The 23,324-nt window shown below is 35.7% G+C and overlaps 3 protein-coding genes across 4 annotated transcripts; all 3 read left to right on the top strand.

Annotated features, from left to right (window-relative positions):
• The first annotated feature begins 282 nt into the window (after positions 1-282).
• On the top strand, positions 283-3,255 carry LOC106709165 (putative inorganic phosphate cotransporter). Its single transcript, XM_045680729.1, has 10 exons — positions 283-466; positions 632-782; positions 913-1,098; positions 1,206-1,344; positions 1,486-1,700; positions 1,780-1,932; positions 2,022-2,154; positions 2,274-2,395; positions 2,643-2,762; positions 3,076-3,255. The coding sequence occupies exons 2-10, from the start codon at positions 633-635 to the stop codon at positions 3,253-3,255; spliced, it is 1,398 nt and encodes a 465-aa protein (XP_045536685.1). The 5' UTR covers positions 283-466; position 632.
• Positions 3,256-8,753: 5,498 nt separating this feature from the next.
• On the top strand, positions 8,754-14,096 carry LOC106709229 (putative inorganic phosphate cotransporter). The gene is made up of 11 exons (XM_014500985.2): positions 8,754-8,962; positions 9,438-9,559; positions 11,640-11,819; positions 11,900-12,038; positions 12,147-12,364; positions 12,634-12,783; positions 12,866-12,998; positions 13,084-13,208; positions 13,454-13,573; positions 13,771-13,903; positions 13,976-14,096. The coding sequence occupies exons 1-11, from the start codon at positions 8,929-8,931 to the stop codon at positions 13,996-13,998; spliced, it is 1,377 nt and encodes a 458-aa protein (XP_014356471.2). The 5' UTR covers positions 8,754-8,928; the 3' UTR covers positions 13,999-14,096.
• An 842-nt stretch (positions 14,097-14,938) lies between these two features.
• On the top strand, positions 14,939-22,944 carry LOC106709228 (putative inorganic phosphate cotransporter). 2 transcript variants are annotated; one of them, XM_045680813.1, is made up of 11 exons: positions 14,939-15,104; positions 18,368-18,489; positions 19,629-19,808; positions 19,955-20,093; positions 20,174-20,391; positions 21,098-21,247; positions 21,516-21,648; positions 21,789-21,913; positions 22,133-22,252; positions 22,589-22,718; positions 22,815-22,944. In XM_045680813.1, the coding sequence occupies exons 1-11, from the start codon at positions 15,068-15,070 to the stop codon at positions 22,841-22,843; spliced, it is 1,383 nt and encodes a 460-aa protein (XP_045536769.1). In that variant the 5' UTR covers positions 14,939-15,067; the 3' UTR covers positions 22,844-22,944. The 2 variants fall into 2 exon arrangements, with proteins under 2 accessions (XP_045536769.1, XP_014356470.2); XM_014500984.2 differs by having other exon boundaries at positions 14,940-15,104; positions 22,812-22,944.
• The last annotated feature ends 380 nt before the right edge of the window (positions 22,945-23,324 follow it).

Below are 23,324 nucleotides of genomic sequence, written 5' to 3'. Positions count from 1 at the left end.
GGTTTCATTTTAATTTTATACCTAAATATTATTTCAAAGTATATTGAATTCTAAAGGTTGTTTTAAGAGTCTAATATATATTTCATACGTATATGAGAACAATGCTATTTTAAAATTTCTGTAAAAAGATATTTGTTCAATTGGTTTCAAGTAAATACACACCCGAAATCTTATTCGTCGCGGGCATTACATCGTATTGTCTGTTAAATTATATTCACGTTAATATTATACTTATCCCCAACATCTTAAATCAGAATTGTCAAGATTTTAAAATAATTCAACAAAAATAAGCGCGCAATTTAAACACAGAGTACTCGCTGTGATTTGCTACTCACAGGAATATGAAGTTAAAATAACTAAGTAAACTTTTATCGTAGAAAAGAAAATTGACAGACGATGAAGTGTAACATCAGTGATGACGCTGAGAATGTCGCGGTGTTTGAGTCAGAGGAGCGCATGCAGAAAGGTAAGGTTTTACTCAAATATGTATTTGTATTTAAGCATTAAATCTTTAACTCATTTTAAATTGCTAAGATTAAATTAATTACAATCGTTAACTGGTGTTACAAGGCTGGGGGTACCGACATCAGCAATGTCTCATTCTTTTCTTCTGCCTGACGACGTGCTACAGCATGCGCGCCTGCATGGGCGTCTCCCTCGTTGCCATGACAACGAGCGATACAACACATACAACTCTCTACAACCATACAAATATCACCAGCGACAATGCCAATAAGTATAAAGTGGATGGAGTCCTGAGTGCGCTGTTGCTCTCTTATCCAGTAAGTAAATTTTGTTTAATCAATTATTTCTATTTTCATCCAAGTTATTTCTTAAGGTTTTTTAAATATATGTTCAAATGAGAGAGACAACAATAAATATCTGGGACAATCATCTATTCAATCTGTTCAGTATCCAATATTCAAATGGAACAAGAAGACGCAAGACGCGATCCTGTCGTCGTTCTTCTGGGGCTACGTGGTGCTACAGGTCCCGGCTGGGCAGCTTGCGCACCGTTTGGGCGCGCGCCGCCTGCTCGCCGGCGCGCTGTTTGTCAACGCGCTCGTTTCCTTCTGCCTGCCCTGGGCCGCTTATTATGTAAGTTGATAGTAAAGTATCCGCAATATTCAAGTAAGTATAGTCAGGTAATGAACCTGGTGTCGTTTGTGTTTTATGCAAGACTCTAAACGTCAGGTCTAAAACAGGGAGGATGGGCCTGGGTCGCAGTCTTTAGGATAAAGCAGGGCTTGAGTCAAGCCTGCATCATGCCTGGTATACACACATTGCTCGGTAAGTGGACGCCGCTGAGAGAGAGGAGCCGTCTAACTGCCTGGGTGCATGGGGGTGAGTTAATAAAGTATGTAGTTTATCGAATTTCCCCGCTGTTCTACAATCTTTGTTGTTGATTGAAGTTTGAGAAATTTGATTCATACTTTTTGCAAGAACTTTGGCGATTTTTTTTAATTAAAACATATTTTTTATCAGGTCATGCGTTAGGGCCAGTGTTGGGTCTTCCAGTGACAGGTTTCATCGCCTCCTCTCCGCTGGGCTGGCCGGGCGTGTTCCGCTTTTACGGCGTGCTGGCGGCGCTCGTGGGCGCGCTAATCTGGTATCTGACGGCCGACACGCCCGCCAAACACCCTTATATAACATATGGAGAGAAGCTATATATTGAAAATGATATAGGGGATGACTCGCAGGTATATTCTTGATGGCATATGAAGTAACTAAACTCGTATGAAAGGTTTCCCCAAACAGAAATAAGCATTTTTATTACAGAAACCAAAGACAGTTCCGTGGCGTAAGATACTGAGTCACCGCGGCATGTACGCCATTATAGCGGCCCATATCGCGCAGGTCTGGGGCCAAATCATTTTGTATGGGGAATTGCCGTATTTTATGGATAAAGTCATGGAGGTCAACATTAAAGCGGTAAAATGTTAAATATACGAGTAAATAAATGAAAATTAATAGCAACATTGATGATTATTGAAAAATGCAATTGTGCACCATTTTTACAGAACGGCATGCTCACTGCCCTGCCGTTTCTTGTCATGTGGTTCACCAACTTCTTCTTCAGCTGGGTCGCTGACAAACTCATTGTTAAGAAGATCCTCAGTGTAACACACACCAGGAAACTTGCTACTTCTGTTGGTAAGTTATTTTATTTTATAAACAATCACTGCTTAGATTTGAATAAAATCCGTGTACTTCATAGAATAATGTGTAATTCATTGTCTTTTCTTCCTATTTTACTAATATTTTGTCTGTAGGTAGCCTTTCAGCTGCAATTGGTCTAATCGTGCTAGCATTTGTGCCAAAGAAATTAGTGATCGTAGAAACTGTTCTGGTTGTACTTGTCGGATTCAAAGTGACGACGCACGCGGGTGTCTATGTGAGTAATGGATTATACTATTACTATATTAAGCTGTATCACAAGGACTTTATAAAAAATCGTGACAGTTTAATCACATACCAGAAAAAATTGAGAAGTGTGAAAATTGAAAATACTGAGGTCATGAATGTGGATATTGCTAGATAATAGCTTTAAGAAGTGCATCTAATTTAAGTGCATTATAAACAAAATTCACTATTACAACCTAATGCTTCTTCAAATTATAATATTTCTTCAAAACTTTCAGGTGAATAACATCGACATATCGCCAAACTTCTCTGGCGCTATGATGAGCATCAGTAACTTCATATCCAATTTGTGCGCCTCTCTGGCACCCATCGTCACCGCCTTCATACTGACTGACGTTGTGAGTATTGCAGAGGTGGTGGCCATCTCTACGTCTCCGAACTTCTCAAAGACTACTCACATTTACCACACTGTACACTATCACGTGACTTGGAGACCCATTTATGGGACGATTATGCACAGATATCCTCATCGCGGTAGAACACATAATCATTGGAATATTGCTTTGTATCAAAGCGCCTGACTTTGGTTTAGTTGCAATATCTTTTACATATTGAGTAAGACTTGGGTTCCAGTCTACGCCGCAAATGTGAGGCAGTGCGTTTATTTCTCTATTTTATTATAACTTTATATCACACTATTTTATGTTACAGACAAGCGAATATCTTTGGAGGCAGGTATTCTTCGTCGCTGCCGGTATATATTTTGTTTCTAATCTTGTATACTTGATTCTTGGGACAGCTGAGCGAGCTGAATGGAACGACCTACCGAAAAAACAGATTACCATAAATGTTGAAGAATGTAATCCTATGCTGGATACGGAAGGGAAATGACGATATCTTTTCTGTTTAACTATGTTTTTTTTCATACATTGAATTATATAAAATTAGACCTATACATTTCTTTATCAGATTCTTTTAAATTTTGTTCACACCTTTAGTCCTAATGAAAATGCAATTATTTCTATTTAGTGTCATTGTTAATACAGTACGGCCGCCGACCCAAAATGGCGTGCGTTTTTGTACAATCCCCCTAACATGTCATCAAATTTAGGGGCATCACTAACGGAATATGGTAAAATGTGAAAAATTTAAAATGGCGGCTGTCATAATACGCAGGATGACATATTTCTGCTTAACCATCCAAACATTGGTATCAAATGAAAGGATAAAATCTAATTCAAAACATTAACTAAAACCTGAAAACTAAAGTGATTTGTGGCATTATTCACTTGACGGCGTTAACTGTATTTGCCGCTACTGCTATCAATTGAATATTATTTAAATTGTCAGATTTTTAGAGCCTATATGCATAGCAATGTAGTCATTTAGGTGGGATATCGTAAAAAAAGTAACTGTAGGAGTTAAAGCTAACCTCAGCAATTAACGCGGTGGGTCGACTGCAATCGCTTCATTAAGCCGCGCCTATCGTCGCTAACTATCGATGATATCGAAGTATCTCTTGATCGCATCTCCTCAAGGACGAAGCTTTCTCACGTAATTGGATCGGGTGGCGGAGACATGACCGTAAAAATGATGGACATACTAACTATATTGATTTAAATAATTTAATATATTTCCTTGATGTTCTGTATGTGTTTATTTTTTTTGTTATTTCTTTCGTCGCTGCTAATAAAACTTTATCTAATGATTGTTGTTTTTTATCCTAAAGGTAGTGAGTAAAAGAGGGGTTCCATTTTTTTACTTTTTAACTGATTTGTTAAATTTTTTGCTCATTTGTAGAGTTTTTTTTTTATAAACATTATAAGCGGCAAATTACAAACAGTATTGTGTTAACATTTTGAAATAGAAATAACGAAGAGAAAATCCTAGACACAAAGAGCGGCGGACATTTAAAATCAAAATAACGCAACAAAACGAAAATTACTTTGGCCATAAACGTTGAATTGCGAACAGGAATATTAAAACATATCGGAGAAGAATGCAGACATTAATCAACGCCATGTTTTCACATAAAAATAATATTTTAAAAACGCAAGAGACTCGTTGATGTCGACATGAAATATATAAAAAATTAATTCGTAATACATAATAGCTGCTAAATAACAACATCTGATTACAGTCACATATGTTGTATTCATGTACCTATATATAAACTACGTTTGATTGATTAGAATGTTGTATGTTGTATAGTATTGTATTCATTTTTATTATATAATATTATACGTCTGGTTAAGCGTTCTTAGAATATTTATTTAAATGCTACAATTGTTGTAACGAACTAAATTGCACTATCAATTAACACTGAACCAAAAAGGAGCTATAAAACCCACAAGCAGCTACATAAGGAGTTAATTTTTTACTTTTTAAAATATATAAACAAGAAAAATGCGAGGTATATTTGATTGTTGCTAATCTTTTTCAATATCTATTCGTCACGTACATATGCAAGTCCTAGGGCCTGCGGAACATTTGTAGAAACTGAGTCGAGAAGGTGAAAAAATATGCATTGTCCTATCGTCACTCAAAAATATTGTACAAAAAGTGAGAGATACAGAAATTTCAAATTTTCTACGTGACTCGACTTGCAAAATATACGCTAGAGAGACGACGTGTATTAAAAATGTTTGAAAGATATAAAAAAGATGTTATTCAACGACATGTTTCCATATAAAAAAGCATGGGTCATAAGAAAGGGGAGCGTTTGTTGTGGAATTAAAGTACAAATTGTTTGCGGTTTGTGATGTTTAGTAAGACAGATTGTTATTGCAAATTCGCTCGGCCGTGAAAAGTAAAAATGGGACACATTTGTTATTCCAGTATTAATGACATATAATTTGTAAACGCTTTCTTTCATAAAGTTTTTTGTAACGGAGTCCTTTAACACGGTTTACAGTACAGCGACCAGAAATTGCTACACAAGCAAAAGGCTGAACAGATTAGAGTTTGTACCACGTATTACTTTGGTTCTCAACATATTTAAATTACTTACATTTACATTTCTATAACATCTAATAAAATATTTAAAAATATGTTTAATTTTATAAATTGTAAGTATGTCGAGAAATAGTATTTAGGTAATGTTGTTCAAAGCAAACACTCCTTTATTTCTGGCAATATAGAAGAGAGCGCGTAGATCTTCGCTGTTTATTCATTGTGCGAATTAAAACAATTAGGTGCCAAAGTAAATGCATGGTAACGAATTTGTAAAATTAACAAGCATTAATTTAAGAAAAACGTTACATCCGTCTGTCAGTAGAGCAAAAATAAATAAGTGAACACTAAATATTAACGTAGATATAAGAAATGATTAATTTAGTATAATGAAGCGAGGTCGAGCCGGTAACGGCCGGCCATTAGGCGGCGCGACCCTGATCGGTAGGGCTGATTGGGCAAGCGCCGGGACTCTGAAGATCATACCTCACTTGCCACGCTCCACGATCACCCCTCGCTTTTAATTGAATTGCCCGACTTTGACAAAATACGCATCATAATGAAGAGAAGATGTCGAACGAAATAATATTATACCTATATTATTAATTAAACTCGTATCTCTCCAATGTTTTTGTGTATTTAGTCTTACTTGACAGATGTCCTTTAGAGTCAAATTCAAAATCTTTCACATTATCAATGTATCATTACGTCTATCTTGCAATATTTGAAATATACACATGTCGGTACTCATGTAAATACATAGTATGAAAAAATTTAAACTTTTTATTTCACGATAACATTTTTCCCTAATAAGTATAGTTTATAAGAAAGTAACAAGGTTTCTAAACCAAAGTTATTTATAGAAATCAGTACAGATTAATGTCTCCATAAAAGTAGGATTCTTACTTCTTATTTATCGAGCAGTTCAGTGGGCGTCATTTGGCAGCAGAAGCCAGCATCGGCGAGCCTGCAGGACACATTCGTCTTCGCCAAAGAACAAATTATGTGTATTATCTGTCGCCCGCAACTCTGTCTTCGTATGTATCCTTCCCGGTTATGTTCTACATCTAAGCCAAATTTCAGAGAGATGCAGCCATTCCGGATTTACCTTCTAACATCCATTCATCCATCTAAACATTCATATTTATAATATTAGTAAGATTGAGTAGTCATTACGGAAACTTTAATTTCACTTTATATTCCTTTTTCTATCTTTATTTACAATAAATTCCAGTCATTGATCTATATTGTTAGGATTTACCGCTCAGTTTCAAGTTAATTAATGATTTCATGAAGATAATTTCAAGTTACTTCTACGTATTATTTGCGCATCTCTATGATGTTAATATGAATATGGAAATTGGTATTAATAGCAAAAACAAGTCTGGTGACAACACATAACAACAACTTAACTTACGCCTTTAACCGAGAGGGATAAACAGAGTTTACGGATTGTGGTTAAAACTTGGAATATTTTCTTCTTTAGCAACTACTGCATATAAAATAAAAATTCCCTGACATTACCTTTACTTGTTTATGAAATGTAAGCACCCATTGAAATTTTACTTCAACGTATATGAAGCATTGCAATCATTCCTTCAACAGAGCGTTGCCATTCGTTGCCCCAACTCGCCCTTTTTTTCTTGCCTTACCCTTTTAGTTTTATGTCGGCTGCAAAAATAAACAGAGAGTGGTTCACAATAACTGCGTCATCGAAATCTTTGTTAATCCAAAAAAAAAAAATAGTAAAGTGGCTGAGAAACTAAAGGTGTTTTGGTTCAAATTCCCTATACTACTCTTGGTATATTTAAAATCAAAAATTTATCTAATTAAATCTTTAACTTAAATTTAAAAAAAAAACCTGAGGTCAAGTACATAGTGGAAATTTGTTAGGATAAATGACATTTGAAATATTTTATTCTAGGACAATAATACTTATTGTAGAGCATTAAGGTCTATTATACTGTGATAACATTAACACATGGTTTGACCGCGTTGTGTTAACAGCGGCTTTTGACATTAGATAACCTTAAATTAACAAGAGAACATTATCGTACGCAATACACTATATAATATAGCTATATATAATATATCGTCATTTTCATTCAACTTATAAAGTAGAAATCGCCTTTCTCAATGATAAAATTTTCCTTTTATTTCAGTTAACCATACAACTTCATTCATAAAGCTGAAACCATCCAGAAAAGTAGCTCTTCATTTTATTTTGCTTTTAATTTGAAACCGGACTGCTGCAAAACTTACCGAAACTAGTGATAATTTTTTACGACCTTCTAAAAAAAATCTAAGAATCGTAGAATACATTATTTGTCGAGTTGGTGATGTTAAATTTCGTTTTATATAAAGTACAATGTATCAAAATGCAATGTTAGTTTTGTGAGCTATTATAAATATCGACAGATAGTGATCACGTTTTTCTTTATCTTTGAAACTTAGTAATTTATTGAATTCATTTCCTTGCCTGCGTTCGCTTTATCTATCAAAACTAGTCGAATCCTCCGCAAAGGCCCGTTCGGTTTAAACGACAACAGAAAACGTAAAAACACATCGCGGGAGATATTTCTAACTGACACATCCATTGTACAATGTAACAGTATATTTCAATTTAGTTCGGAAAATGCATAGAAATTGTCACAGGAATATTCGTTTTTATGCTTGTTGTTGAGTACAGAATTAAACATTCTGCCAACGAGGTGGCATAGTGATCACAAAGACCTTTGCCTTTTTAGTTAAGTAAAATATATATAAAGATGGACGAGAATAAAGAGAATAGCGCGCGAAATTTTAACAACGAGATGTAGGAGTGAATAGAAATGGAATTGTGATTGTACATAGTATATAGTTTTAGTATAACAAAGTGATTGAAACATTTTGGCTGCCGTACTGATGTTTTCAATTTATACACTTGGTTATGATTTCTATTAACTAATATTTAAAATAGATGAAAATATACAAGTTAGTTGTAGGTATTACTGGTACGTGTAAGTTTTAACTTAAAAGTTTGTCTTATTTGCGTGTTAAATAATGAAAATATTTAAAATTACTTAGTGTCAAATGAATGCAATTTTCTTTATAGGTATACCTTTATATTGAGATCAAGCAATAAACTTTCAGAAAGGGAATTAGTGGATTTATGTTTTAAACCTCAATTAATTACAATGCAATAGTTTTGTACCTATAGATTGTTTAAAATAATTTTAAATATTCACTAAACATAAAGAAATAATAAAATCCGTCGTTATACACAAAGTAAACAGTTGTAAATAATATTGTAAAATGTAAGTTAACTGCGCTTTGTTACTAAGTGTTATGTAATGAGACTATTAAGTCAGATGGCGGCTGAGCGTTATTAAATTGTTGTTATATTATATACTTTATTTAATAATTTAATAAATTACGACTCAGTGTATTCAGTTGTTTCCATTAGAAGTGCACAGATCAACTGAGTGCGTCGTCGCTGATCACATTGGTCTGTGCGCTGCGCTGTGCTGTGCTGTGCTGTGCGCTGTGCTGTGCGGACAGCTGTGCGCGGTGCGACATGTGGATTTAAAATATAAAAAACTTTAAATTTAAATTGATTTTAAAATCTCCACAATGGGAGAGGAAAAAATTGAAAATATTCGACCAAGTAAGTCGAGATTAATATTGAAATAAGTGTTACTCGTATAGTGAATTTATTTGATTTATCCTTTGTAATACATATTTTAAATTCTTGAAATATTCAATTAATTGGTTGAATTTTTATATTTGTCGGGGATTAATAGAGTTGCACTTTTTAAATTTTCCTCAACTCTTCTCCAGCTTAATTATTTTGAAATATAAATAGTTTTCTATTAGTAATCATTAGTTAGTGTAAGCGTCGTAAAATTTAGATGTTTCTTTTAATTTGTAAATCTTTTGAATCAATAAAATTGAATAAGAAGCAAAAATATATCAACTACCTACTGTAGTATACAATATAACGTAGCTTTTATTTTGACAATATGTACATATAGGTATATAAATGACACGCAGTGGAATTATATTGGAGTTATTACGGTTATAGAAACATTCCTAAAATTGATATGACCAATGTTGATGCAAATATTTTGTGAACATTCAAGATGGTCTGGGTGTGCGACACGCGCAGACGTTCCTGCTCTTCCTGGCCATGCTGTTCGCATTCTGCATGCGCGTTAACATGAGCATGGCCATCGTTGACATGACCAACGACCAGCACCCGGAGGTATGTATGGACATACACAACTCTTATGATCTTACTAATAAGGATGGATGGGATATTGATGACCTCGCAACCCAGAATACGACCTCAAACATTCTGGCTCACTTATGAAGATGGTGCATTTCACCTCCCCTTTCCGCCATTTTCTTATAACAAAATGCTAGGAAGAGAAAGAGGACTACAATTAGGTGTTCGTACCGCACACTCATCAAACGAAACGCGGAATTATTTATACTTCACGCCTCTCTTCTGTGTGGTCGTGGTATTGTACAGGTCGAGTGACTTATTCTGGCAACAGATGTAAATTTTCGTTGTCTAATCGTACCTTAACTCACTGTAGTTTTGATGTCACTTTTTTTTAACAAATAGAGTCAATGCAATTGCTGTAAATCAACAATCGTCTTCACACGATGTCAGATAAAATGTGTTTAATTACAACTGCAGGTCAAACTGTCAAAGATGTTATTTAAATCATTGATAACACAATGACATGACAATGAGTACAAACAAGTTTTTTATGAACTGAAGATTGAGTTTAATGCAAAATTTCCATCTCAATAACGAATAAATCGTTCCCAGATTATAAGACAGTAAAAACTTTAATATGGACCACTGAAATCACACAACTAAGTAACGCTTTATGTAGTAACACCATTGCATCGTTTCCTTTTGGAAACTGAGCCGCAGTTTATTTTGGACTGTAAATACTTGCATAGAAAAAGAACCATTATTTTAATGCAATCGAAAATATGATTAATTTTGTTCGCCGCCAATATTTATGTTTGTGTGAAGATAACATTACGTCACGATATGGGTCACTGCCATCTGATAATACTTTACTTATTTTTGGTCTTTTATTTTCCTATATACTGTAAACTTACATTTGTTTTGAATTTTATTAAATTTTTTATCGAAATTATAAAATCATCAACAATGCACACAAAGAATCAAGACTATTGAGTTGTTATTTTTCTTGCAGCCCGGGACCGTTATTGGCCACTTGAGCAAACATTACAAATATTTTGTATGACAATAAACGTAATAAATATAAGGATTAATATACCCTGTACATTGTTACGGATAGCTGTTAATACTGGTCAATGTTAGAAGTTAAAATTTAATACCAGTTGTAAACCAGTTGACCTCAAAGGTTCCAAAAATCGCCCAAAGTTAAAAAATGATAATTTTACCCGTATTAATAATATCAAATCTTTGATGTGAGGCTGTAGTATCTGTTATACATACGTATTCCTGTTTCCTGACCTTGACCTTGACATTTGACGTCTTATTTTAATTCATAATGTTATCAACAAATTATGTAAAAATACAGCTGTTGTAAATGCGTCACAAGAAAGAGATTTGTCTCAAATTTCTTATTAACTTAAAAACTATACTGATGAACATGTGCTACTATTTTTAATGGTATGAACCGTAAAATTATGCTATGTTTTACAACCGCACCTCATAATCGTTTGACGCGAATTTTATCGAAAGTGTGTTATTGACACCATCTGGTAGCTATCGCGTCGCATCAGCGGCGGCCGGTCACTCTTGTAGCTATCGCCTCTATAAACTTTGGGCAACGAGGAATCGCGTCACATAAATTTCTCCAGTTCGTATAAAACGACAATTCAATTTAAACTTTTTAGTATCGTTATATAAATCGGGACATTACGTTCTCAAAGAAGAAAAATTGTTTGTCCTCATTGTGCCCCAAAGAATTGCTTCAAGTTATTCTTGAAGTTGTGACAAAAATATATTTAAGATGAAAGTGTATGCATCTGCATATCATTTATTTATTTCGTTTTATAGAATTCTATAGTTTTGGTACATTGCTATCGAACGCTCTCTGTGTGGTCATTATTTCTGATTTAAATTTGTATAATATCGTTTGTACACAATTGTTTGTTTGTTTGTCACAAATACTTAACGTCATTAATATACGCTTAGTCAATTTTAATTTGTTTCTGGTATAAATAGTAAATGTGTTATTACTATCGTTTATGAACCGACATATCTTTTAATAAAGTTGTGGAATTTCTTTGTAAAATATACTTAACAATATGTTGTTTGCAATTTGTAGCACTTCGAGTGGTCGCACAGCGTGCAGTCCATGATCCTGTCGTCATTCTTCTGGGGCTACATCGTGCTGCAGCTGCCTGCGGGCGAGTTGGCCCGGCGCGTCGGCGGGAAGGTCCTCATGACTATCGCGGTGTCTGTTAACTCTCTTCTATCTCTGCTCATGCCTACAGCTGCTAAAATCGTAAGTATATCAACCGCATCATCTTATTTCTTATTTTTGTATACTATATGCAGTTGGAATAAGAAATTAATAACTTGCAGGGCGGTTGGCAGCTTGTGTGCGCATGCCGCGTGCTGCAGGGCCTCACTCAGGGCTTCATCTACCCCGCAATGCACCACCTCGTCAGTCAGTGGATCCCCCTGGAGGAGAACGGACTTCTCAGCACTATTATCTATGCAGGTATAGTGATGGTACGATCTTGTTGGTTTTAGAATTTTTGCCAACAAATTACGGATATACCAAAGTCTTAAAATATATAAATACAGTATACATATATATCTATTTTAGGTGGTCAGCTCGGAATAGCGTTTCAGTTGATAATATCAGGCTTCATAGCGGCGGCGTGGGGATGGCAGGCGATATTCTACACGAACGCAGTGCTCGGACTCGTATGGACAGTGATTTATATAATATTTGGATCTTCGTCGCCGGAACAATCGAAAATTATTTCGAAAGAAGAATTAAAATACATACAAAGATCATTGGGACGAGTCGACAACCAAAAGGTAAAAAAGGTTGTTGGTTATAGAGTAAACTGAATATAAAAAACAACAGAAATTACATAATTAAAAAATAGAATTACACTGCAACCAATGCATATTTAACTTAAGCGTACAAAACTGACATGACTCATAATGTGCTTTTTGAATTTAGGATATTCAAAAGAGCTGCGCCAGCACGTCACTGACTGAAAATCAGTAATCTCTCTGATCACGTTAAAGCTACAGGTCTGAGGAAATATTGATTTTTAATTTGCACAATTCAATATTCCCAGCGTCAACCGGCGCCATGGTCACAGATAGTGAGGTGCGTGCCGCTGTGGGCGGCCGTGGTGGCGCACTGCGGACAGAACTGGGGCTTCTTCACGCTCATGACGGAGATGCCCACATACATGGCCAAAGTGTTGGGAGTGCAGTTGAAGAGCGTGGGTATCTCCAATTTATCATCCATTTTATCTCGAAAGAACTGCTTCAATGAATGTGACGATTTTAATTAAACGTATGCAGAACGGCGTGCTGTCGTCGCTGCCGTACCTGGCGATGTACTTGCTGAGCTTCCCCATGGGCGCCATGACCGACCTCATCATCCGGCGCGGCTGGCTCAGCATCAGCAACACCAGGAGACTATTCAATACTATCGGTTTGTCTTCAATACTATCTTTTTTCTTTGTACATCACATTATTATTACCTTTAGGGTCCAAACTATATTATTTACTATTTGTAGGTCTGTGGGGTCCGGCCATAGCGCTCATCGGCCTGAGTTACGTACCCGAGGGTGACACATTGATCGCTGTCACAATGTTAACTGTCAGTGTCGGGATAAACGCAGGACAATATGCCGGGTATTTGGTTAGTTACTATCTATATAATATGTTAACGAGTACTACGAGTGAGACGTTACGCCATTACGAGCCGAAACTATGTATTTATCTCTAAAATAAGCAGTGGTCAGGAAAAAATAACGGTGTAAAAAAATTGTTATGAAAATAATTTTTTTTCTGGGCCGTAAATATGTATTTAGTTTTTATCTGCGACATTTTATTAGTGCTATGGACCACATTTGTAGACGATAAAATGTGTTTGTTTTATTGCAGCTCGTGATAATAGACTTGGCGCCGAACTTCAGCGGCTCCATGATGGGAATATCCAACTTCTTCGCCAACGTCATCTCCATCATCGCGCCCCTCGTCTGCGGATTTATCATCGATGATGAGGTAAATGCCGTATTTATTAGCAAATTAAAAATAAAACTATTGATGAATTTTTTTTTAATGTCCACATAAAATTATTATTGTTAACTTTTAGCGGTCAATTATTTATGCAGTAAAATAAAATGGACTCTACAATTTCGGCCTAGGATTATAAAATGTAATATGTCTCTAAAGCGAAGATCATCTACGTTATGTTGCAGACGGCGGCTGCGGAATGGCGGAAGGTGTTCTTCCTCGCCTCGGGAGTGTATTTCTTCACCAATCTTTTCTTTTTAATATTTATGACTTCGAGAAGGCAGACTTGGAACGAACATAAGAAAGAAACCGATATCGGTGCGTTATTGAATCTTTATGTAAACCGAAGAAATACGGACTTACTTATTAATATTTTATCTTTTGTTACAGAAATAAAACCGACGACTCGCTGAAGAAACATCGCTCTCTATTTCGCTTCGTTTTTATTTATTTCTGTACCTGAAATAAGAAAGGCTTGTATATACTTAGATATAATAAAAATAAATCTGGACTTTTGTTTTTTTTTAATTTCGATATATCTTGTAAACGTGTCAACACCAACAGAGAGCCTATTTAATACACGAATGATAATTAAACATAAATAATCCAAACATGTAGAGTTGGCGACAGGCAGGCGGCCGTAAAAACTTGAGCTAAAACTTTAAGGTTTATAAACCTTGTGTGCCGACCCCACGTGAGTGGGAAAAGGCCAGGGAAGTGAGAAATAATCTTAACATGACAGGCGTTTAGCATATCTGTGACGACGTGAAACTATCTTCATGGCTGAAATAGCAGACTCATGTATCGGAAGGCTCAATATAATTTGGTTTTACAAAGAAATGACACAGACATTTGTCGCTTAAAGTTCGACAACGCATCAATCTCATGACACTACTTTTTTCTGGGGTGCATTGTTTAGATCTATACAAACAATCTATCTATATCACCACTTATCATCGGGTGGGTTTGTGGTCAAGCACTAGTTTATTTGTTATAAAAAAACAAGTTATGGCATTATAATAAACAGTAACTGAAATGACTGATGAAGTTTACGTGAGATTACGACTTTTTGTAGTTAACTGCGTAAGGCTGAAGGAATACAAATTTATAGCATAAAATATTCAGGATAAGGCCCTGAGTTACAAGTATCTGGTCTGTAAATCTCTGTACACGTGAATACAAGTGGGTATTATATACGATTAAGATCTAACAAAAGTTGCAATGACGTCAGAGAAGAGAAGGAGAGAAGATTACAAAATATCATACATCGAATTAATATCTCACATAAATATCGCTTACAAAACAATTCAAGATAAACATTGACAGATGATGATATATTGTAGTGTATTTGCAATTCGATTGAATGTCTAGTTGTTGTCGTACATTTAAGAGGTCAATACATCGCCTCTACTCGTCCTACTCTGTGCGGACAAGTGAAGAGATACCGCTGATGAAATAAAAGGCATTCACACACACATCGACATGGGAAAATTAACTGAAGCTGAAAATGTTCCTCCAAGTAAGTCTATCAAAAAGGTTTAATACTTTCAAAACAGTGTGCATCTTTTTTTATATCATAAGGTGGCAAACAAGCGAGCGATCACCTGAATTCGCCGAAATAGTAGATACGTTGCCTGCCTCTAACCAACGGAGGAAGGGACGCACAAAATGAGAATATTTTCCATTAATATGCATCGCCTACTCCGAAAAATCCGCTTTCCTTTCTCATCCTTTCCTTATAAGAAGAGGGCGTGAAGGGAAAGAGTATTAAAATTAAACCTCCGGCACCACATCATACGGAACGCATAATTTCTTCCACTTGACGCCAGTCTTCTGTGTGGTCGTGGTATTTAACTGGGCGAGCCAGCCAATTCGTGCAACAGATGTTGTTGTTGGCGTCTACCACTGTTACTGTTGTCTTTAATTGATAAGCGACGAGTAAAAGAATTTTAAACGTTATTAGATATGATATGAAATAATTACAAAATGTTAGAGTTAAGAGTTTCAATTTAATAAGTCAATGTGAATTAGTATTTTTCAGTCAGTATTACAGATGTGGAATAATTTTAAACTATCAAAGACATACCCATCATGCACAACTCTATCTATCTGACTGTGTTTTTTTGATTCACGGGTTTCCGTTCTTCTATTACATTTTAGCAGGGTTCTATCGTGTTTCCGCCCAAATTTTGTGGACCCATGTTTGCATTTCTGTTTCTCAACGTAGATTTCATTTATCTTTGAATGGTATTACACTCTCACAATCGATGTGATGTCGATAAAAATATATTTTGTAGATAACAGTATTGGTATCAATGGAGAACTAAATTCGGATGTCATGTCTGCGTCGTAATGTTTTGTATTATATCAACTTAGGTACACCTTCTGTTTGTACCACCACTGTGGAGCTGCATGTTTTAAAGCAGATGCAAACGTATGACTACACATATCTACACTATATAAGAACTGTGGATGCATTTTATAACGAAAAGCATGATTTTTAGCAATTTAATTACAATAGTAGACATGATTTTCTAGGTTGCAAAAAGCGTAACTCTTCACACCCAGTGACTAAACAGAGTAATTCCAATGCAAATCTACAAGCATGCCTCTTACGTGTAAAATTCATTCATACGAACGTGAGAAAACAAAAGGGATGCTTAACAATACCCCGGTCTACTGTGATCATACATATACTTAGTCCAGCCATAAGTTCTGTTACAAATGAAAATGCATTTTTTTTAAAATGAAGTAATGTAATATTAATAAAATTTATACCTACATATTTATTAAGGTCTCAGCAAAAAATAAAAAAATATTCTATTCGAAATCGCCATCTTTAGTTTTTATACAGGCCTTTAATCTGTTTGGCCACGAATCTATGGGTTTACGCACTGTATCCAAGGGAAATTTCGCCACTGCTTGCTCCAAAGATTTTTTAAGAGACTCAATGCTGCCGTGTCGTTTAGAGTAGGCTATGTCCTCTAAAACTGAACATAATTTGAAGTCTAAAGTGTTGAGGTCTGGGCTAGATGAGGGCCAGTCTTCAACTCTTATAAAGTCCGGAACGTTGGTTTCAAGCCAGCCTTGGGTAGTTCGTGCCTTGTGACCAGGTGCAGAGTCCTGCTGGAAAGTCCACGGTATATTTTTAATAATTGCTTAACGGCTGAGAGGTTTCACTGCATGATCCAAGACTGTATCTTGATATACTTTGGTTGAAGTTTTCACTCCTTTTCCACAAAAATGTAGTTTTGTGACTCCTTGATAAGACACGCCCCACCAAACCATCACTTATGCAGGCTGATGACCACGTTTTACCTTTCCGACAACTTGAGCAGCTTTTTAAGAAGTGTGAGCGTACAGATTATCATTTTACTTAATGTAGTGTTCTTCAATCATGAATTTTTTTTCATCGGTAAAGAGGATATTTCTGTGCCTTTCTCCTGCGTATCGCGACAGAAGGCGTTTTGATCGATCCACTCTCTTTAATTGTAAAGATTGATTTAGGGCATGTCCTATATATCGTCGATAAGCACCGAGCTTCAGGTCTTGTTTTATAATACGCGACATAGTTCTAGTGGGAATCTTCATTTCTCGCGATAAGATTTTTTGCTTCGTAATGGGGTTTCGACGAATTTTGGGCTTAACAGCATTAACAGCCTTTGTAGTTCTAACAACACGCGGGCGCCCCGATCTTTTCTGGTCTTCGACAGACGAAGTGATGCTGTATCTGTTAATAGTACGATATACGAACATACGGCTGATACCAAGCTTTTGAAATGTCTGGAATATGATCGACGGCTCGATACCCACTTTGTGCAAGGCGATCACTGCAATCCTATTTTCTTTAATACCCCATTCCATATTGTAATTTAATAATGAACACAAAAAAATATGTGAAATGGCGCAAAAACGAATTAAGTTTTTAAAATAATATACGTGTTCAAATTTAAAAATAATTAAAAAGTGGAAAAAAAGAAATGTTTTTATGTAACAGTATTTATGGCCAGACTAGTTACAATATCTATTTCGTTGAGGGGAGAAAGATAAATTTAGTTGATTTAACAACCACAGTAGTAAATGTTTAAATACGTAGAGTTTTCGTAACAAGATACATTATCGTCTAATACATAATTATGTTGACTTATGTTGATTAAGTCATTGCTGGGAATTGACTGATCGTTAACTTATCTAATTCACAAACACAAACAAAACTAAACAAATTGCGGTTACATTTTGGATCAGTTATATTAAACAAGTGCGTCTGACGAGTCTGTAGGACATTGCAAGATGTGTGATGATGAAGTTAATGAAATAACGCCCTTATTACCGATACGAAAAAATCGTTCGCACGTCGATAGCTACGGTAAAGGTACGTACAGTGCAGTAAACATTGTTAGTAGATATGTTAGTATCATTCTACGAGTATTCATTCATATTATAAATTCAAAGAGATTCAAATAAGATACTAGATATAGAGCAGATAATATGAACATTTTCCCTTAAATATTTTAAGAACAACCCTCAGTACTACTATCTATTATCCGCAAGACTCGAAGCTCTACCAGTATTAGTTTTTTGAGCGTATGGTTTCACTCGTTATATCTCCTCTATTCATATATATGTTAAATGTCTTTGACTAAATGATTGGTTAAATGAGAAATAAATGAAGTGAGATGGGTATTTCGTATACTATTACGAGTAGATGGATATATCACTGTATTTTCTTCTTATGTATTATGTGTAATAGAGAAATTAAGACCTAGTTTTAATAATTCGCAGGAGGTCTGGGCATGCGTCACTTGCAGACGTTCCTGCTGTTCTTGGCGCTGTGTTTGGTGTACAGCATGCGCGTGAACATCAGTATGGCCATCGTTGACATGACCGACACTACTAAGGAAGACGTAAGTTGTGATGTCATCGTCCTACAAACCGATTGACAAAGTTGAACACTTTTTTGTTTGTCCACAACCCACGTGCTTTCGTTTTCTGATCAAGTTTCTTTCACGTGATTTGTAGATTAATCTGGTCGCTATCAAAAATGCAGTTAAGATCTATTTTGCATGGACAGATTAGTTATCTGTTAAATCTTTGATGTAACTGTCTCTAACATTTAATCTTACTAATAATCTTACGAAGATAGATTTGTCAGAAATTATCGTATAATCTGAGTACTTTTGTTACGTCAAGAGTTGTAACGTCTAATATTATAGAGGAATGATGGCCCGTATTGATTGTGTTTCCTCATACGAACACACCAAAATATCTACGCAAATTCGAGAGCAGGCAGTTGTTGGGTATTAAATTAAAAGAACTGATGTTTGTCGACTTGTCTTATCGGGCCAATTATGTCACACAAACAATTATGTTTATGTAATTTTATTTAATACTATTAAATAATTTAAGATATTGTGCTGAATATCTTTGACATTAACGTATCAGAAGCAATGACCGCAGCGTGAGTGTCGGCTTGTTCAGGTCACACGTTGATTTATCACTGCACACTCAACATTTATCACATTCACCTTATTTATTGTATTCATAAAATTTCCTACAGTGGAATTATTCAAGTTCGACACAATTCTGCTCTATTTTACTTACAAATATACAAGTTATCAAATCCTAAATTTCCGATAGACTTTAGATTATAATTGCTTAGTTATTACTTACAATACAGCAAAAAGAAAAATTCTTTCAAACTCCATTTTTTTAGTAATAGTGGTTTATATATAGGTAGTAGTCATTTTTAAGTTTGTATTTATTAGACTGAATTAGTAATATAAAACTTATATACTACAAGTAAAGCTTCACAACTACAGATATTATTTAATTTTTATGTAATCAAAGCTCTCATTGAAATTACAAACATGATGTGACATTCACTAAAATTATAGAAATTCTTGCCCAAGATGATAAAAAGCATGTGTTTCAAATGTTCTGTGGTTTACGTATATTTGTGGGTGTGCTTCAAATGAAATAAAAATCCGCAAAAGTTCTCCCAAATGTTACAATTGTGTGAGACATGAGATATTGCGTCTTTCAGCACTTCGAGTGGAGCTACAGCATACAGTCGATGATCCTGTCGTCGTTCTTCTGGGGCTACGTGCTGCTCATGCTGCCCTCTGGCGAACTGGCCAAACGCTTTGGCGGCAAGGCGCTCATCACTATCTCCGTTGGTGTGAATGCGCTCGTCTCTCTGATCCTGCCAACTGCCGCTTATTATGTTAGTTTGCTGTGTATCGATTAAAGTTACTTTATTATATTCTATTTTAATTAAAGTGAGCCTTCATCTTAAAGTGTTATTTTCGTAAGCTTTGAAAAATTGTGTTATTGACCCTTCGTAAAGATCAAAATTTATGTGTGTCGCAGGGCGGCTGGAAGTTCGTGGTGGTGTGTCGCATACTGCAGGGCATGTCTCAGTCGTTTGTGTTCCCCTCCATGCACCACCTCGTAAGCCAGTGGATACCACTAGAAGAGAAAGGCACGCTCAGCACTATCATATATGCCGGTATGTTTTAAATCCCACTTGTAATTAACTAGCACTAAGTTCATAGTGACCGTATAACCGCAATGACGCTCGTTTAACAGGCAGTCAGCTAGGTGTGGCCATCCAGCTCATCTCGTCCGGGTTCATTGCGTCTGCATGGGGATGGAAGGCGATCTTCTACTCCAACGCGCTGCTGGGCGGTCTGTGGACCGTCGCATATATCTTCCTCGGCGCCGCCTCGCCTGAGCAGTCCAAGATGATCTCACAACATGAACTCACATACATTCAAACGTCTTTAGGACGAACTGAAGAACAAAAGGTAATGAAATATCAAGAGTTATAATTGGTACATTTATATCTGCTTAAAGTATGATCATTTTTGTCTAAAACTGCGAAACAGCATTATCCTACGTCGTCGTTTTTACAATGCTCTGGGATATCTTGTAACTATCATTTGTGCCAAACTTTACTCTTAAATAAATACTTCCCGGTCCTAATGCTCGAATTAGCTAACACAATTTGAGTTAATTCCGCGACTCTGCCGGCCGGCGCAATGCTTGACAACAAGTGCGTGCTCTCATTAGCAAGTGTAATGTATAGCACCTGAATTATTCATGGAGGGGAATAGCAAAATAGCTCATTACCGCTCCCTTAAGCTGGAGAGATTTCTTATTACACTTATCTCGACGCCGGGAAAAAGGATTTTTTGATGAAGCGAAATAAATTTGTAAAATTTAACATTTGCATAAAAAATTATTGTGACGATAACACCCGCCCCTCCCGTCCCAAGTCGAGCTGTGCGGAAGGATCGCATAAAAATACAGTTAATGGAATAAGGATTTGAATTCTTTAAATTATTGTTATTTACTTAAATAAGGTCAAACGATACTTTAGAAGTAAAATAAGATGGAATTTAATAATATGTTTTTAAGGTAATAATTTACCCACAAATAAAAATTGCACAAATTGTTTGAGTTTTCTTGTGTTATTAGCACCCAGGGATCAAAAATTATTTGATTTGCCAGAAACACCGCACTCCGTGGCTGAAGATCGTGACTTGCTTCCCGTTCTGGGCGGCCGTGGTGGCGCACTGCGGACAGAACTGGGGCTTCTTCACGCTCATGACGGAGATGCCCACATACATGGCTAAAGTGCTAGATGTCAACTTGAAAAAGGTTTGTATTATAAGGTCTTATGAAGTTAAGATCATTACTGTCTCACGGGCTTTAACTTAATTTAGTTAAGTTTGTCATAGTTAGTATAGAGTTGTGATTTTAACAAAATTTGCTTTAGTCAAAAACAAAAAGATTGTAATAACCTACTGATTTTGATACTTTTTGAGTTAGGGTATCGAATCTAAGATGATTCACCTAAAATACATTATTATAGACGGTAGTCTAAATATTTCTTATTCTCGTTTAATTGGTATTATTGAAATGCTAGAACGGCATGCTGTCCTCTCTGCCGTACCTGGCCATGTACCTGCTGAGCTTCCCCGTGGGCTTCCTCACCGACTTACTCATCAGGCGCCGCTGGCTCAGCATAACCAACACCAGGAAGTTGGCGAACTCTATAGGTTACTTTGTCATTACTTTTGCTTATAGAAAATAATACCATATTGAAATACAGATAACGTTTTTAATATAATTTCATCCTTTTCAATCAATCAATCAATTAAATTTTCAAATATTCTAATAGTTTTGCATATTTTCGTAGGTCTTTGGGGTCCGGCTCTCGCATTAATCGGTCTCTCTTACGCGCCTGAAGGCAACATGGTGGTGTCCGTGCTCATGTTGACAGTAACGCTGGGCATCAACGCTGGTCACTTCACAGGCTACATGGTGAGTTTTCGCGTATTGCGGTTACCCTGGTTAAACTTAATTTTAAGTCCGCAACACCAGAAGAACCACAGCTGTGTTGCCGACCTTTAAGGGACAAGTACATTTTTTTATTTGTCCATTGACTTTGGAAAAAGAGGAATGAACGGCTTACTACATTCTACTACTTCAAACAAGTTTATCAAATGTGACAATAAACACATTATTTAATCTCTTTTCCAGTTAATTTTGGTAGACTTGGCGCCAAACTTCAGTTCGTCTCTGATGGCCATCTCCAACTTCTTCGCTAACATAACATCTATCATAGCGCCCTTGATTTGCGGTGTCATTATACAGGATGAGGTAATTTCATTAAACTATATATAAACCCTGTTGAATATTAAAGAGCAATCTATGTTCTTTTACCAGATATTTCGATTTAATTAAGTATTTCCCTTTCGACTGTAAGAAGTCGGAAATTTGATTGTTTTTATTTATTTGAAATTTACTAACATTTGTTTTAGCCATTACAACAAAGCTTAGGCTGTTGGTGCTCAATGATTACTTTCGTAAAATGGAAATAATATTTCAGTAAACATTTTCTCAGCTAAATTTACTCTGAGGAGATTTTCTTTTTCGTTTCTCATCGCCCTTTTGATTTGTTAGTTCTTAAAACTAAATTCTAAATTGATATTGCAGACAGATCCAGCAGAGTGGCGGAAGGTGTTCTTCTTGGCGTCGGGCATCTACTTCTGTACCAATCTGTGTTTCGTTCTGTTCACGACGTCCAACAAACAGCCCTGGAACGACCCCGAGGAAAATGATTCCGGTTCGTTTTATTAAAACTTTTCATATACAATTTTTAAACAATGATATAAATCCCTGAAATTTAAAATTTCTAATTCTTTCATTTTTGTTTCAGAAGAGAACGCAGCAAAACCTGTCGAAAAATAATTCTTAGGAGCATACGACTGACGTGTGTTTTGTACCTGAACTGTTGTTGATACAAATACACTTACTCGTATATTATGTACGAATTACTTAAATAATAAGACAAAAACAATAAAATATTAAATACTTATAACGTTCTTTTCATTGTTTTATTTTATAGATTTATCACGTTGTAAGAATATTATAAATAAAAGAGACACAGATAGTGTAACTACTTTAGATTTTCGAATTAGTTATGATTACTTGAAACCAAATTTTATAATGTATCGTTTACGGCCGTGTGTCAAGTCTACAACTGCCATAAACCTTTAATGAAGTTTTATGTTTACATCTGCTAAGAATTGAAAGCCTACTTGACGGAGTATAGGTTGTACAGAGAGATAGTCTTCTTTTCTTTACATCCCCTCTCTCTCGCTAAATCCATTTCCCCTTCCCATCCTTTTCTTATTAAGGAAGGGGACTTAAACTTGGATTTCGGTAAAAG

This window comes from Papilio machaon, chromosome 13 (assembly GCF_912999745.1).
Source record: "Papilio machaon chromosome 13, ilPapMach1.1, whole genome shotgun sequence".
NCBI lineage: Eukaryota > Metazoa > Arthropoda > Insecta > Lepidoptera > Papilionidae > Papilio > Papilio machaon.
The sequence above is the reverse complement of the archived record's forward strand: the minus strand, read 5'-3'. Positions and strand labels throughout refer to the sequence as shown.

Excerpts from the sequence above, each read along its gene's own strand:
- LOC106709165 (XM_045680729.1), top strand. The coding sequence starts at position 633 with ATGCGCGCCTGCATGGGCGTCTCCCTCGTTGCCATGACAACGAGCGAT. Across the intron at positions 783-912 it reads CGCTGTTGCTCTCTTATCCA|TATCCAATATTCAAATGGAA; the intron begins GTAAGTAAATTT and ends CAATCTGTTCAG. Across the intron at positions 2,763-3,075 it reads CCTTCATACTGACTGACGTT|ACAAGCGAATATCTTTGGAG; the intron begins GTGAGTATTGCA and ends TTTATGTTACAG.
- LOC106709228 (XM_014500984.2), top strand. The coding sequence starts at position 15,068 with ATGGGAAAATTAACTGAAGCTGAAAATGTTCCTCCAA. Across the intron at positions 15,105-18,367 it reads AGCTGAAAATGTTCCTCCAA|GAGGTCTGGGCATGCGTCAC; the intron begins GTAAGTCTATCA and ends AATAATTCGCAG. Across the intron at positions 19,809-19,954 it reads TGCCAACTGCCGCTTATTAT|GGCGGCTGGAAGTTCGTGGT; the intron begins GTTAGTTTGCTG and ends TGTGTGTCGCAG.
- LOC106709229 (XM_014500985.2), top strand. The coding sequence starts at position 8,929 with ATGGGAGAGGAAAAAATTGAAAATATTCGACCAA. Across the intron at positions 8,963-9,437 it reads AATTGAAAATATTCGACCAA|ATGGTCTGGGTGTGCGACAC; the intron begins GTAAGTCGAGAT and ends TGAACATTCAAG. Across the intron at positions 9,560-11,639 it reads CCAACGACCAGCACCCGGAG|CACTTCGAGTGGTCGCACAG; the intron begins GTATGTATGGAC and ends TGCAATTTGTAG.